At 47.9% G+C, this 15,580-nt stretch overlaps 5 protein-coding genes across 5 annotated transcripts; 3 read left to right on the forward strand and 2 right to left on the reverse strand.

Annotated features, from left to right (window-relative positions):
- Window positions 1-2,101: 2,101 nt before the first annotated feature.
- On the reverse strand, window positions 2,102-4,702 carry FSST1_000951 (adaptin N terminal region-domain-containing protein; the record flags this gene model as incomplete). The annotated part of the gene is made up of 4 exons (XM_083223827.1): window positions 2,102-3,572; window positions 3,628-3,992; window positions 4,045-4,120; window positions 4,170-4,426. The coding sequence occupies 4 exons, from the start codon at window positions 4,424-4,426 to the stop codon at window positions 2,102-2,104; spliced, it is 2,169 nt and encodes a 722-aa protein (XP_083091133.1).
- A 691-nt stretch (window positions 4,703-5,393) lies between these two features.
- Window positions 5,394-6,061, forward strand: FSST1_000952 (chaperone EMC4; the record flags this gene model as incomplete). The annotated part of the gene is made up of 3 exons (XM_083236174.1): window positions 5,394-5,522; window positions 5,579-5,937; window positions 5,989-6,061. 3 exons carry the CDS (start codon window positions 5,394-5,396, stop codon window positions 6,059-6,061), a joined length of 561 nt encoding a protein of 186 aa, XP_083091134.1.
- A 56-nt stretch (window positions 6,062-6,117) lies between these two features.
- FSST1_000953 (major facilitator superfamily domain-containing protein) lies at window positions 6,118-7,749 on the reverse strand (the record flags this gene model as incomplete). The annotated part of the gene is made up of 1 exon (XM_083236186.1): window positions 6,118-7,749. One exon carries the CDS (start codon window positions 7,747-7,749, stop codon window positions 6,118-6,120), a length of 1,632 nt encoding a protein of 543 aa, XP_083091135.1.
- An 807-nt stretch (window positions 7,750-8,556) lies between these two features.
- Window positions 8,557-9,778, forward strand: FSST1_000954 (uncharacterized protein; the record flags this gene model as incomplete). The annotated part of the gene is made up of 3 exons (XM_083236196.1): window positions 8,557-8,670; window positions 8,725-9,401; window positions 9,538-9,778. The coding sequence occupies 3 exons, from the start codon at window positions 8,557-8,559 to the stop codon at window positions 9,776-9,778; spliced, it is 1,032 nt and encodes a 343-aa protein (XP_083091136.1).
- A 2,782-nt stretch (window positions 9,779-12,560) lies between these two features.
- On the forward strand, window positions 12,561-14,366 carry FSST1_000955 (pyridoxal phosphate-dependent transferase; the record flags this gene model as incomplete). The annotated part of the gene is made up of 3 exons (XM_083236207.1): window positions 12,561-12,830; window positions 12,899-12,958; window positions 13,296-14,366. 3 exons carry the CDS (start codon window positions 12,561-12,563, stop codon window positions 14,364-14,366), a joined length of 1,401 nt encoding a protein of 466 aa, XP_083091137.1.
- Window positions 14,367-15,580: the final 1,214 nt, after the last annotated feature.

Genomic DNA, 15,580 nt, shown 5'->3' on the forward strand with positions numbered 1-15,580 from the left:
AGAAGTCCTGTTGACCAGCGGCTGCAGCGTGGAAACCTGGTGTCGCCCAACGCTTTGCCTTACAGGGAACGAAGAGAGAGGGGGCGCTTGGCTTAACTGGAGTGGCCGGGCCAGACGGCTCCCTTGGTGTTCAGGCTGGGAAAACAATAAAGTGACAATGACGAGAGACAGTGAAAGGCAGGGCGAGTCGGAACTAACAGGTACCGCGCCGCTTGCTGATAGTTTTGTCGATCAATTCAACAATGCTAAGTTTCTAGGCACATGAAGATAGTGATGAAGACCGTTAGAGAGTGTTTCTCAACGAGAAATCTTCAATCTGAGAAAGCAAAAAGCCAAGATAGCTGAACACGGTAAGTTCCAGGCGGGAGGTGACGACACCAAACACAACTCGCCGTGATCCGTCGGCTACCTGGCACTCACACGATCAATGAATTGGATGAACGAGTCGAGCAGTAGAAGAATTGGACTAAACATGATCAATAACAAAGGTGAATCAGACAAGATAACAGAAATGTTATGCATATTAACTTGGCCAATACCCATCAATGGAAAGGCATGTTTCGAACCAAGAAAGGTTCGCTCTTGCTGCAAGATCCAACCTGAGCTAAGAAGGTGGCAGAAAACTTGGGACCTGGGCTAAGGATATTAGTCCCAATCACAGCCACCAAATGACTGCTCTATTTCGTCTATCAGAGTCGACTTGGCGAATGCAGGGCGGGCAGACAGTGTCGGTTCCATAAGCTCACGGGCTGGCCTCAGAGTATCAGAAAAATTGACCGCTGGAAGCATAAGAGACGAAAATAACAAGACACTTTATGCTTCTTAGGGTATAGTTCTTAGACTACTTATTTTTATATCCTAAGACTTAGGAGGCTATTTTTTCTGCTACCGGAAGGTAACAATAACGGAACTCAAATACAGCGTGTCCCTACTCGGGCAGGTAGCCCATAGGTGGAAGCCGCTAAAATAAAATAAAAGGTTGCGGCCCACTGTAGTCGGCTGCTGCGCCGCTTGCTTAGCCCCAGACTGCCACTGGAAAGGTGCCCGTCCTGCACAGAAAGCGGCGCCACTGAGTGCACCACCATCTTTTAAGCCAAAGAGAGATTATGGAACTTGCACATTGTTCGATGAACATCTTTGGAAGGGCATTTTCGGTGAGCGCCTCTGAAATTCCCGTAACGAGTGCCTCGAAATGGCGAGTACTCGCTCATGGTACCACTCTTGAATCTCACTTACGAACTTGATGCTTACACCGATCTTACTTGAAATGCCACATTCAATAAGGGAAACCGACAACCAATGTACAATTGGATAAAAATCTCTGTATCTTTGATCTTTGCACGCTCATAAACACATGTAAGGGTCCTTGACTTGCATGAATCCTCAAGATCTATAAACTCAAGCAGGTCCCTGAAGTCAACGAAAGTCCCTTTGTGAGAAAGACACCTGCAAGGTACTCGAAAGGGTCGAGATGCCCGCCTTGGGTGTGACCTGCATTGGATGAGAAATCCGACTCGCTCACTTGCATAAATACTCGCCAGCTCATCAAGTGGACAATCGGAACAACCAAGACGAAAACACATACTGGTTAACTATAGACTACTATCCAGGCATTTTTGGGGGCGTAAATCCTTCTTGCTTCTCACTTACTACAGCCACATGTCTCTCTCTCCCCTGTCTTCTCTCTACTGCTTTTACAGACCAGACACATCCAGAACAAGTAGCCAAGCCTGGATCTAGCTCGACCTGGTATCCGAAACTTTGCCCTAAATCACACTGGTCAAATGTGGCCTCTTGAATCGGTCTGAATAGATACAACATCCAACTCGATGACTCTACATAATGTGCTTCGCCCCAGCTGGGTATCTGAATTAAGGTTCTCAAGCCAAACCGAATTTAGCCTACGCCGCTCGCCGGGGATCCCCCGTGGATACTTGAAATGGGGTTATGTGGAAACATGAATAACAGACAAGTTCAGTGCTACATCGACTGGGGTGCGTCCAAATGAGCCAATATACAGACAAAACGGCCTCCGCTCAAGTTACTCACAACTGCCTCATCTTCAGCTAAATTTCCCATTACTAGTATATACAGATATCGCTTATAGCACTAACAAATCACCGTTGCTACCAGCACCTTGCGCTGGTTGAAGAACGGCTTGAGGAGCATGCGCGCTCACCACGTATCCTGTCGAGTGGCCATTACCTCCTCCAAAGACATCATCCCCTTGATCACCATGCATTGGCGTCATCTGCTGCGTCCCGATGCCTGAGAAGTAGGCATCCGCGTCGCTGACGGCCTGTGCGAGGTTCCCCTGACCATCACCCGACATTAGGTTTCGGCTCCTTGGGTCGATATCCGTCGCTGCTCCAGCATTACCAAACATGCTGATACTCTTCTGGCTGTCTCCGGCAACAAGGAGGTTTTGCTTCTGCAACGCCGGAGAGTCTTGGAGTTTGCGTGGCCGAGCAGATCTGAAAACGGTCTGCACCGGCTTCAAATAGACCGTGGCTAGTGTTCCTACATTCAGGCACATCTCCTCCAGTGTCGCTGAGTCTAGTCTCTCCGACTCAGCCGTAATGGCTGGCTTCTCTCCCATGACGATTTGCCTGGCTGCATTCATGTCTGTTGACAAAAGACGCCAGTACATATACGCTCTATCTCGAAGATCAGGGTTGTCAGTCTCCTCTGTCGCCCACTTCAGAACCTTCGGGACCAACTCCTGTCCCTTGGTAGGTCGCTGAATGAAGAGCTTCACTGTAGCAGTGAGCAAAGCAAGCTGGACCTCAACAGGCTCCTCCGCAAATGAGTATAGGAAGTCTTCCAACAGAGCATCGCTGTTCTCTATTCGGTCTGCGTACTGGCCAATTACCCAAACCATAGCTGCCTTGGCTTCAGGCTCATCCAGAGAATCGAGGTGCTCGCACAAAGTGCTGATGATGGATTCGTATTGGTTGGGGTATTTTCGGAAGATGTTTCGGATAACCACTGTGGCTTCCTGCACAATATATGTAATCTTGGTAGCCACAAGCTCGAGAAGTAAGTTGATGCATCGTCGTGCCGCTGGTTCAATCTTGATCGCCAGCTTACCGATGGCGCGCACCGCCTTGCGCACAAAGTGAACGTCGATTTCAGTAGCATACTCTCGCAGTTCCGTCAACACCTCATCAATATTATCCTCGGTAGCAAGCATAAAGATGAGTTCCAGCTTTGTGACCTTGACATAAATGGGGTCGTTGTACTTGCAAAAAAAGACACGGATGTCGTTTCGCAGCACTTCGGGCCGTCGCTGAAGAATCAACAAAGCATTTCGGAGGGCAAGGTACTGTACCTCGGGACCCTTTGCGAGAAGTGTGACAAGAGGTGGTGAGAGTTTTCTGCACAAAGCCGAGATCTGCTTCTGATCGGCGATATAGTTCATCAGATATAGAATCACCCGAATGCAGGTCAACACGACGGACGAATTAGAATGCGACAATCGTGGCGATATCCGCTCGGCCAGGAGTACCGCCTCTCCGGATTCTTGCGGTACATAGGACATGAGAGCCTCTAGAATATATGTCTGACCCCATCTGTTGACACAAGATTAGCGATAGTCTCGGGAATGCTGCCAGTGTTTTGCCTTACTCGGAGCAGTCGGGAAGAATAGCCACCATTTTGGAAGCATTGCTATAGTCAATGGTGAGTTTGATAGCATCGCTACGCTCCCAGATATCCATTAGACCAGCTAGGGCACTCGCAACAACAGTAGGATTGTCGTCCCTTAGAAGTGAGTTCAGCCTATCAATGAGGTCAGAGCTCTCAACCATGTTCCGATCATGGTCGTACAGCTTCGCTACGCAGAATGCGGCCGTTTTTCGCACATAAGGGTCGCCATCTTTTAGCATGTGCTTGACTATTGGTACAGTAGCTTCGACGAACTCTCTAACATGGATGTAAGACATTGTCCTTAGAGCCAACGCTCGTACTAGAGGATTATGATCTTCCATATCCTAGATTGATGTCAGTCACCGCTACTGCTGATGGATAGGGGATGAAACTCACATGCTGTAAAACGGGGATTGCCTTTACGGCAATCTCAGGCCTCATCCTAGCGTAGTTGACCAGGAACAAGAAACACCTATTATGAATTAGCAACGAAGCAAACTTGACAATACCGACTGGCTTACATCTTCTTGATCTCTAGACTCTGGATGCCCATGCACCCAATGATATCGGGGAACAAGGCCACCATGTCGTTGTTGCTCATGGTCATGTTTGCGACAATCTTCTTGAGTGCGATCTTCTTGCCCGCATAGTTCTTATCTTTCTTTCCTCCACTGTTTAGCTCGAGACGCAGCTCAGCAACCTTGCCCTGTTTATTATTTAGTCTCGGGCCATCATAAATCGACTTGGGGGGCATGTATGCAAGGAACATAGCGGACATTGTATCATATCGTTCACGTCGCTACGCAACGGACTGTCGATATTGACATTAAGAAGCAAACTCGATTAAAACGTATAAAAAAAACGCTGTTGACAAAATCAAAGTCTCCGCAAAAGCAGGTGAAGACAACCAACGGAGACCAAGAAGTAGTTTCGACGATGGAAAATCAAGGACTTATAAGACCTTAGGTCCTACGAGGCTGAGACATGATAGAAGAATAGGAAAGCTTACTCGAGCAAACAATTTGGAGTCCCCTCCACCGGCGGCGCTCGACATGGTGTTGTACTTGTATCCCAAATAATGCGACGGAACTGGGTTTCGGTAACCTTGAATGCGGGATGGTTGCCCTATTCCAGAACAAGCCCCTCACTTCTGAGTTCTTCCAAGATTCGTAGCTGTAAGCTTGTATGATACTCCCAACCTAATTGGACGGGCTGCGTTGCCCAGCGTAAACGGTTGTAGAGGGTGGATGGCGGATGGTAAATGGGAGGGGATGGTCACATGTAGTAGGCCTATGCCTACAGTGAGGTACGGTTGCAGGTCGCTAGGGATGTGATGTCTTTTCTCGATCGTTCGCTATCGCTATGGGGCTGCTTTGAAATTCGATGAAACGAGGAACGCGCTGTATTTCTCGAGAACGGTTTGCGACGTCTGCCGAGGTCGTACTTGGGTCGTTTCGCTTCGTGAACCGGCGTCGTCGGGGAGTGGAAAGGGGATCTCGAGACCCCCGAGTAATGTAAGCCAAAAAGGTGCTGATAAGATAGAGGGTTGCAATTAACCCGAAATTACAGCTGCCACAATTACGCCACATGTCAAAGACCACATGTGGACCAATCGTCAACCTAATCCAATCAACCAACGTCAACGTCGCCTCCTCGAGCTGTATCCTACATCGCATTTGCCTTTGCGCTTGTAATCAACGATAACCCGAACAATCACGAATATACGAGATCTGAAGCGATACAACATGGCCGCCTCTTCCAACTCTCCCTTCTGGGTTTCCCAGCTCGATCACGCGCCCGCAGCCAAGGCTAAGCAGTCTGGCATTCAGGACCCCCCGGGTTACAGCTCCGGAACAGCCGTCACCAACTCCAAGGTCAGCATAGTCTGATCGCGCGGTCAAATAGTCTAGGTGACTGATGCGATATATAGAAGAACAAAGACGTTGCCAAAGTTCAGCCACGAAAGCCCCCGACCGTTGAAGAGATGGATACCTTGAAGCTCAAGAAGGCCTGGGAAGTCGCGCTGGCTCCCGTCAAGGGTTTGCCTATGACCGCCATCATGATGTACATGTCGGGCAACTCACTCCAGATCTTCAGCATCATGATGGTTTTCATGGCATTCAAGAACCCTTTGATGGGTCTCATGAACACGAATCAGGCATTTGAACGTTTTCAAGCATCTCAGTCTCTTTCATCCCAGTTGCTACAGGTCAAGTTTGTGTACGTCGTGTGCCAGCTTGTTGCACTAGGTGTGGGAATTTGGAAGATCAATGCCATGGGCTTATTACCGTGAGTATTCACACCTCTATACACCAGCCCCGCGGAACTAACAATATATAGAACAACGCGATCCGACTGGCTGATGTGGGAGGCGCAGAGAGAACCTTTGGAACACGCTGTCGCAGCTCTATAAGTGATAACTATTAATATGATAAAAATGACTAAATAGCTACACGAACTCGAACACTTTTATGTTGCCTTCAATGCTTCTCGCTTTGCTTTTGCAGTTCTCCATCCCATACCTCTTTTATCGACAAGTCTCAGGAGGGGAATCATAGCTAGGTTGAGTAACGCAAGAAATGTGAAGCACCAACCTCTTCCCATTCCCTCGATCATATGGTCGATAGCCGCAGTAGATGCAGCTCCAAACATACAACGCACAAGATTATTGGCAGCAGTTGCTGTAGCTGGTGCACTGGGGTTCAGATCGACAATCAAAGTATTGAGAACACTGAAAGAAGTTGGGACGAACGTGCCGATGAGGAACACTAGAACAAGCGGGACAGCAACGCTAGTCTCAACTTGCAGAGCCCAGCCGTATCCGATGAGCGTAACAATGCCAGCGAGCAATATAGGATATATAGCCTGGATGCGCGCTGTTTCGATTGGGAACTTTGCCAAGTCGTTCCCACGTTTTCTGTCGATAGTAAAGCCAATCCGTTTCGCAATTCGTCGATAATTCCAGTCCAAGACGCGTCCTTGAGCAACAATAGCAAAGGCACAGCCGAAACCATAAGGCAAATAGCAAAGACCAACCTGGAGGTCATTGTATCCATAAATTTCTTTGAAGAGTGTTGACAAAGTCGCTGCTGTCAGGATGAAAGCGATATAGATGATCGCGTTGATGCATAAGATAATGACCATCTCCTTATCGAAGACGATGTACAGCGTCTTCAAGGGGTTTGGAAACTTGAGCTTTCTTTTCGGGACATTTTGGTCCGGGACATCCCCCCGATTACTGTAAATATCAAGCAATGTCCTGTTCCATTTCTGAGGCGCTATTGACCCGTTGCCAACGACGTTGCGGCATGTCTCGGGGGCGGAAAGGATGAAAGGGATCATCCAGGTTGCAGAGAAGATGGCGCAAAACCAAAAGATGGCAGACCACCCCAGGTATTGACTCAGTATACCACCCAGCAAAGGGCCAAGAGCAGGCCCGATATTGATTCCTGCTCCAACAATTCCCATGTATTTTCCCCTCTCGCCCGTTGACGAAATGTCGGCCACGACAGCGTAACCGAGAGCCAGGGTGCCGCTGCTACCAGCACTTTGGACACACCGCAAGATCAAGAGCGCAACAAAGTTCCGCTGCAAAGCCAAACCGATATTGGCGCCTATGTAAATAGAAAATGCAACGATGTAAGCAGGCCGACGTCCTGCCATATCGCCAAAATCACCGAATATGGTGGGCGACAACCCCTGGAAGATCATATAGGATGTCAAAGTGAGGTTGATAAGTGAGATGGAAATGTTCAGGTCGTTGGCAATTGGGTTTAGCGCAGGGAAATAGATATTGGCTGTCATGGGAGAAACGAAACTAGCGGCAGTGACCAAGGCCAATATCCATCTCTTGGTGTTTTTTGAGAAAGTGCTATATGCTGGTCCGCTGGAGACTCTGGTCATGTTCTCAGGGTCACCCAGAACCCCTTCGTCAGCTTGATCTGATATTCCATTGTTTAGAGATTCGCCAAGCTTTTCAGGAGTAGTATCTCGAGCTGTTGGGGCGTTAGATAGGCTGCTCTGTATACTGATAGCGTCGTGATCGTGTCTGTGAGAGCCCGAGTGGTAGGGTAAGGGCTGGTTTTCGTCTTTCTCGGTCATCTTTGCTGAGGAAGGAGAAAGAGCTAACAACAACAATCATGACGCAGAAAACAAGAAGAAGTGGCAGCCAAGTCTTTTAATCCTTGGACTACCCGCGGAATCGGAGAACGTTCTCCATAGATCATTATTCCCGACACCTCGAGATTTCTATTTCCGGGAGACCGGTCGAATCTGGACTCACGGACCCGATGATCTCCACTTCATACCGAGCCCCGGTCCGGTCCGTAATCGGATTCATGTTGAATATCAACGGTCAGACCGGGGGGTTAACAAACATGATGAACTGTAATCAAGCGATACTACGAAAACTTTGAATGTTTTTTTTTTGGGAGCACATCACATCATCACCGCTATCAGATCGATTACTGCAGCCAAAGTTAGCGGCAAAGATAAAATTAATAGCCTTGAAGCTGTCAATCATGAACGGGAATCGTCTTGTTGTAAGATTTTGTCAAGTGGTGACACAAGCGGGTACCAATGTTTGGTTCATATTTTGCCATTATTAGAAATATAAGATCCAAGAGGTTGTATCATAAGTATTAAAGGCGAGAATTTGATTATTCGGCATTCGACCTCCACTGGATGACTAAGCCATGTGGCTTGTCAATGTGCGTCAGAGCTCAGAGCTACGATACAGCCATGGTGTCTACAACCTTTAATCCTCACATTGGTGACCGTTTACTTAGGTAAACAAAGCAAAACACCAAAAACTTTGGGACGGCATCATCGATTACCAAACGATTCTTTTGAGTTACATTTCTTCTTTTGCGACGACTACCCCATCTATAACGATTCGCATTGGACGCCATGAACATTACAGTCACCTTCAACGAGCTCCTCAGGGAGCGCAACGCGCCGGAAACAAGAAAGCGTGTCAGCCTGGATGCTATAGATGGTTTTCTGAAAGAGGCGTATCGAATTGTCAGTGCTTCATATTCATTGCGACATGTTCTCCAAGCTAATCAGTTTTTATAGAACTCGCATATCACCAGCCTTCATCGAGAACTTCAAGATGTTAGACAGGCCTACCTTTCGACTGCGCAACCACGAAAGACGAATAGCCGAGCTGCACAAGGTCAAAGCCGAGTACTTTCTGACCGAGACAGAGAAGAAGTCGATGCCAATGCGAAACAGATGATTCGAGAACTGAATGCTGGCATTCGCGCGCTCGATGAGGCCGAACAGTTACGACGAGAGACTGAAACAGCCATGATTCGAAAGAAATATGTAGGAGGTCTAGGTGCTCTGGGTTCATGGGCTTCTGGCGGCATACTTAGTAGCAAAACGAGGGAGCACGAAGAAGCAGAGGCAAAGGCGCGAGATATAGGCATCCATCGGGATGGCGTTCTCTGGTTTTTACGGCAACGGCTCGAATCATGCTGCCGAACGCAACAGGAAATGATGGAAGCACGACTGATGCGAGAGATGGAAAAAAACCGTAGCATGCTTTCGAGAGCTGGCATTGCTGGAGACTTTGCGGAATTTCCTCCTTCTGCCCGGCGACCCTCGCAGACAGCCCCTGCTAGGCAGATCTCTATGTCCGATGACGGGCAGTTCCCGAGCCAGGGGTTGACGGAGGAGCAGATTCAGATGTTTGAGGAAGGGAACCAAGACATGATGAAGCATTTCGAGAGTAGCTTGGACAAAGTCAGGTACGCATCTATGCATCTTTCGATGTCAATCGACACACCCTTGCTGGGTTGTATCTGCATGAGAGCCCAAAACGCAACCGCCACCCCACAGGGAAATATTTTCTTAGGGGATATGTGAGCTGACCCTTATTCACAGGACTGCTGAGAAGTCGTTACTGGAAATATCCGAGTTACAATCGCTGCTTGTAAACAATCTTGCAACACAATCAGCTCATATCGAACAGTTAGTGTCAGACTCATTTTCGACAACAGAAAACGTTGGCGGTGGTAATAAAGAACTCAAAAAAGCGACCCAACGGGCTAGTCCGGCCAAGTATACTTTCTTTGCAGCAGGCGGACTATGCGCGTTCCTTGTCGTTTGGGATCTCATATTCTGAGACAGTGAGAGGAGGGAAGAGTGTGTAAGTTTAGATCTATATAAACTGGACAAGCCGGATTAATAGACAAGGCAATGCAAACAACCTCCAATTCAAGTATAAAATAGAAGTGTACGTATCTACAACCATATGACAGCTTGCTTCGCCTGCCATAATGTATTATAGTAAGGGGAGTGGAACAAGATGAGAGGTTCTACATCAATATCCGTCGCAATCTAGAATGAACAAGTGAGAAGTAACAGTGGTCCTAGTATCTGATGATTCGAAAGTGACCACTAGATCGTGTTCGATTAACAACTCGATAATAGTACGCGCTTATTGTCTTGCGACATATACCAGGAGATATTGTCATATACTGGTAACAACTATTGTGCTGTTTTATTTACATTCTAGTTGCTCAGTCGTGGGCTGTATCTTCAGGGCGCATCAGATTCAACATCCGATACTACAAGACATACGATACTATACGCCCAATTAGGTACTCATACAAACGGCCAAAACGGGGTCAGAGCTGGGCCCTCAGATTTAAGATTGAGATGAAGATTCAGAGAGGGATGCATATGAATACGATCCATCCTGACTGAACCATAATTGTCATACGACAAATCAAATCCATAATGCTACATCCTCCAGGCGGGCGAATTCGGAGGTGGGCCAGCTACTATTACCCAACCGTGCATTCTGAGGCCCCGTGATGTTTGTCTAAGATTTTTTTAGTTCCCCGTGACGGGGCTGAAGACACGATGCATGTACGTATTCTGTTATGGGGGCATACAGGGGAAGTAAAAAATCGAAAGGGTCTGGAAGAATTGGTTTGGGTTCTTTTTTCCGGGGAATGGATCTATTAGAGTCACGACAAGGGAGGGGGTTTAAGGAATAATTAGAGAGAATCGGTAATGTACCTAGATTAGAAAAGAGACTGGATCTAAAGAAATGCGTTCATGTATGGCATGGTATTCCATGGTACGGTTGGTACCTGAACGGACAGTTATAAGCGATGTTTGTGGCATGATATGAGATGTAGATCAGATTAAAGAACCCAACTGATCAAAGGGACCACACATCACACCATACATAACTTGTGTCCGTTCTCGGTTTTAAAAGTTGATTCGCTATGGAACTGGACATGAGATCAATTACTTGAACCGATAAAACACTACGTCAGCTCGCCCGTCTTGGATCCATGCCAAGTTAAAGCATAAGAAATTCTGTTACGAAAAGGTACTTACCTCGGTGAAAGATGAAAATGACCGGCATACCTAGGTACTATTGCCGGTCAGCGTGTGACGTTGGGTTGAGCAAGGAGCCGAGGTGTACCAAGGCGGGCGATGGAAATGCGAGCTCGACATTGACGTGATAGCCTAGATGGAGCTTCACAAGCTTTTTTTCACAAGCTCACGGGGCATTTTCGGTAATAGTCCAAACATAAAAGATTCAGAATTGTCGCAAACTCGACAAAGTGAGATGTACTTTATTTTTAACGGTTTTACCATCGTGTATACTATCAGTATCGATCTACGCGCACGAACTCTCGATTAACTCTTCATCAAGCAAGTCGGACCGTCACAAGGCAGTATAGTATTACTGCCCGAGTACTCACTATCCATCTGTACTACAAGAGCTCTGCTCGGAAACAACAGAGCTTCTTAGAATATTCCTATCCTAGGATCGTCAGGGAACATATAGGAACAGCAGCTATTGCAAGGTAAGTTTTCAATCTTCTCAAAATAAAACGCAAGAGGAAGTTTTCTCTACAGGTACTATTGCTATCTACTCTACTCTACTGCACTGCCCTTGGTCCGTTAGGCCTGTCCCTGTTGGTATGATTTGAGCTCGAATCTCAGTCAAACAAGTACCTGCACCCCCTCAAGCACAAAGTACAAGCCCAAACCAAACAGTGCAAGTCCTGTGTTGTCCCATGCAACGATAGCATCAAAAAGCACAAGCACAAGCACAAGCAGGAAGGAAAAGCCCACCGCTCAACTCGATGAGGTGAGGTGAACCCACCTGCACCCAGGTACACACCTTCCACCTCTACTTGGTACCTACGGGGCGGGCGCCCCTTCCCCCGAGAGCTCCAGTGGTCCGGAAGAACGGCGCCTGATTTGCCCGCGTGCATTGAATGCTAGGGGACATGGCCAATTGCATCAGGCCAGAATCTGGTTTACGCAACAACTGGCCCTTGAAGTGGATATTCATGGATCTTTACTTGTAAGGAATCCAGCCGGACCATGTTCCGAGTCTCTTTGACCTCTGGAGATAAGGAACAGAATAGCAGCACGGAAAAAGACCGTTGGGCTCTGGGGAAAGAAAATGCCTGGCAGCTTGCAGCAATGGACATCCCACCTCTCTCTATTACACGAGCCATCACAGACCAGAAACAAAAAATGAGGCGGCTTTATGACAAACAAATTCGCAGCACATTCCCATCTTTCTATTATTATCTTAAAACAGGCTTTTTTTCACTGTTTCTTCCATGTCAATCAAACATGACTTGCGGCGGACCGTAACTTACTGATCAAAGTTGCTGTTAGGTACCTTTTCTGTTTACCCCAAAGACGCACACTCCCGCAGGGGTTCAGGCCGATAGGTTGAAAGGAAGTCTCGAGTCTCTCACCTCAGTTCACCTTACCTCACCCGCAAAACTCAACTTCCACAACAAGACACACGCCCCCCAAGTTCCACTAAAGCCAGAACGTCGGACCGCTCCAAGAACCCAAAGACCCCCTCTCTTTCTCTTTCTACCCCCCTAATCGACTATCCCTCAGTGCCGCAGCCCACTATGACACCGTCACTGAACACACCCCGTCAGGGTCAGAGTCAGACTCAGTCTCTGAGCATCTCAAGCTCAAGCTCGACTGATAAAACGGCGCCGGTTCCTTCTTCTTCTTCCTCCATTTCTCGTCTCAACTCCATCGCCCATCACATCTCGCCCAAAATGGTTTCTACTACAAATTTCCCTGCCGAAGTCGTGCCCCAGGCACCTGAAGACCCTCTCTTTGGTCTTGCACGAGAGTACAAGGCCGACGATAGTCCCAACAAGATTGATCTTGTAAGTTCAACTCTTTTTTTCCTTTATCTGTATTTTGTCATGAATGCTAACCTCTGGTTCCTTCTTAGGGTATCGGCGCATACAGAGATGAGAATGCAAAGCCCTGGGTGTTGCCAGTCGTCAAGAAGGTATGAATCTTGCGCCAACCAACCTTACACACTATTGTCTGCTTGCACTTCATGGCATTACCTTTTATCACATTTACCAAACATTCCCCTGTCGCATACACACATTGTACTTCCAGGCATTGCCCTGTATGTACGATGATTACACTGCCGACTCGGCCTGCTTCAAGTCTTTTCAGTACTGCGAATTTTGTGTCATGGGATCGCCCTCACAATGCGCCATCTGGATCCTTCTTATGCAAATCTGCGTCACAGCTTGCCCCAACCCAACCGCCCCGCCGCCACGACTTTGGTCATACCTTTCGTCCTGGAATTTGAGCTAACCCCAAGCTTGTCATAGGCTGATGAGATCCTCCGAAACGACCCTGAGCTCAACCACGAGTACGCCCCAATCGCGGGTATTGCCAGCTTCACATCCAAGGCTGCCGAGCTAGTCTTTGGCCCCGATTCTTCAGCCATCCAAGACAAGCGCTCAACGACACTACAGACAATCTCTGGTACCGGTGCCGTGCACTTGGGAGCTCTTTTCCTTGCCAAGTTCTACAAGGGCAACCAGACTGTCTACCTCTCAAATCCCACATGGGCGAACCATCACCAGATCTTCAAGAATGTTGGCATGTCGATCGACACATACCCTTACTTCCACAAGGAGACCAAGGGCCTGGATTTCGAGGGTTTCAAGAAGACTCTGCAATCCGCTCCCGAGGGTTCCGTCTTCGTCCTTCATGCATGCGCACACAACCCTACTGGTGTCGACCCTACGCAAGATCAGTGGACCGAGATTGCTTCTATCATGAAGGAGAAGAACCACTTCCCTTTCTTCGATACTGCCTACCAAGGATTTGCCTCTGGCGATCTTGTCAAAGATGCCTGGGCTATCCGATACTTTGTCGACCAGGGCTTCGAGCTTGTTGTTGCTCAGAGTTTCGCCAAGAACTTCGGCCTCTACGGAGAGCGTGCCGGTTGCTTCCACGCCGTCACATCTCCTGCTCCAGGGGCTTCAAACACAATCACTCGCATTGGCTCTCAATTGGCTATCCTCCAGCGATCTGAAATCTCTAACCCTCCTCTGTACGGTGCCCGCATCGTCAGCACTGTTCTCAACGATCGCGACCTCTTTGCTGAGTGGGAGGAGAACCTACGCACCATGTCTGGCCGTATCATTAGCATGCGTGACGTTCTCCGAGCCAAACTCGAAGAGCTCGAGACCCCTGGTACCTGGAACCACATCACGGACCAGATCGGCATGTTCAGCTTTACTGGCTTGAGCGAAAAGCAAGTACTTCAGCTTCGAGAGGAATTCCACGTCTACATGACCAAGAATGGCCGTATCAGCATGGCTGGCCTCAACGAAAACAACGTGGAGTACTTTGCCAAGGCTGTTGACAAGGTTGTTCGTGACGCTGCTTAGATAGACTTTGGATGGTTGGGATTGTGTACGAACTCATGAAAGTGGTCAAAATTACCTACAAGACCCTGGAAAGAACTGGCGTTTGGAAATGTTTACTATTACTGCACCTATCATGACTGGGTCTCTGCAAAAAGCATTGAACGATCCTTGTTTTAGCATGCTGTTGACAGCTTCTAATATACCTTGACTGCATTTGCTACATACAGTTGTGTAACCACCACGTTTTCCATGGTCTTTGTGTAAGGATAATGTAGTGAAACAGAAGACGTGGGTTATTTTGTAGATTCACATGTGCAGGATAATGGCAAGGATGCATTCTTGGCGTACGCCAGAGCTTTTACCCGCAGATACAGCAAGGAACCTACTATGTACCTTAGTACCTACCTACCTAGTAGGTACGTACACTAGGATGAACACCTTGAGGCCCACGATCCAAGACTACGATTGGCCCGCCTCTCACCTTGGGACTACCTTGGGCTGACAGGCGGTTCCTGCTTTATTAGGTAAAAGTACTATTCTTGCTGTGGTGGTAACCGAAAGCGGAAAAAGAGGTCGGGTGGGACTTTATCGATGAATATTCGGGGAAATTTCGCGGTCTCGGGGGAGTTTCTTGTTCAACCTGTCTACTTACTATTGCTATTGCTACCGCGGTTTCGAGGTTGCTATCGCCGAAGCGGTATCAAGATTCCGATTTACCGTGAAGGCGGGGTTTGATCTCGGACTTGGCCTTGCCACGCACTCCCCTGGGTTGGGCTGTTGTCTAACTCCTATCTGGGGAAGAGAGAGAAGCATCCATCGTTCTTTTTTCCCTCCACCTCCGCAATTTTTTTATTTACCTATTTTTCCCCGCATGGGAGCCGCTCGCTTGTCTGGGGACAAGGGGGGCGTGTACACAATAATCCTGTTGATACCATCAATAGGTACAAACGAGGTACGACGCGGTGGATTCCGGCGTAAAGGGAAGTTTTTTATTTATTTTTTATCTTTCACGGTGGGTACGTGAAATGGTAGCGAGGTCTAGTGACTGGCAAAAAAAAACGGTAGAGTTGACGTTATAAACTGCCTGCTTGTTTACTATTTGCTGTTCTAGTTGTTGTTATGTCATTTGCCAGGCAAGTTTGCAATATAGGATCCATACCCTGTCCCGACAAAGTCCGACCATCATGAATTTATTTACTCTGAATTAATTAAATACCTGTAACAATGGGAAGGAC

Source organism: Fusarium sambucinum, chromosome IV, assembly GCF_050947815.1.
Source record: "Fusarium sambucinum isolate potato_lamoka chromosome IV, whole genome shotgun sequence".
NCBI classification, from domain to species: domain Eukaryota; kingdom Fungi; phylum Ascomycota; class Sordariomycetes; order Hypocreales; family Nectriaceae; genus Fusarium; species Fusarium sambucinum.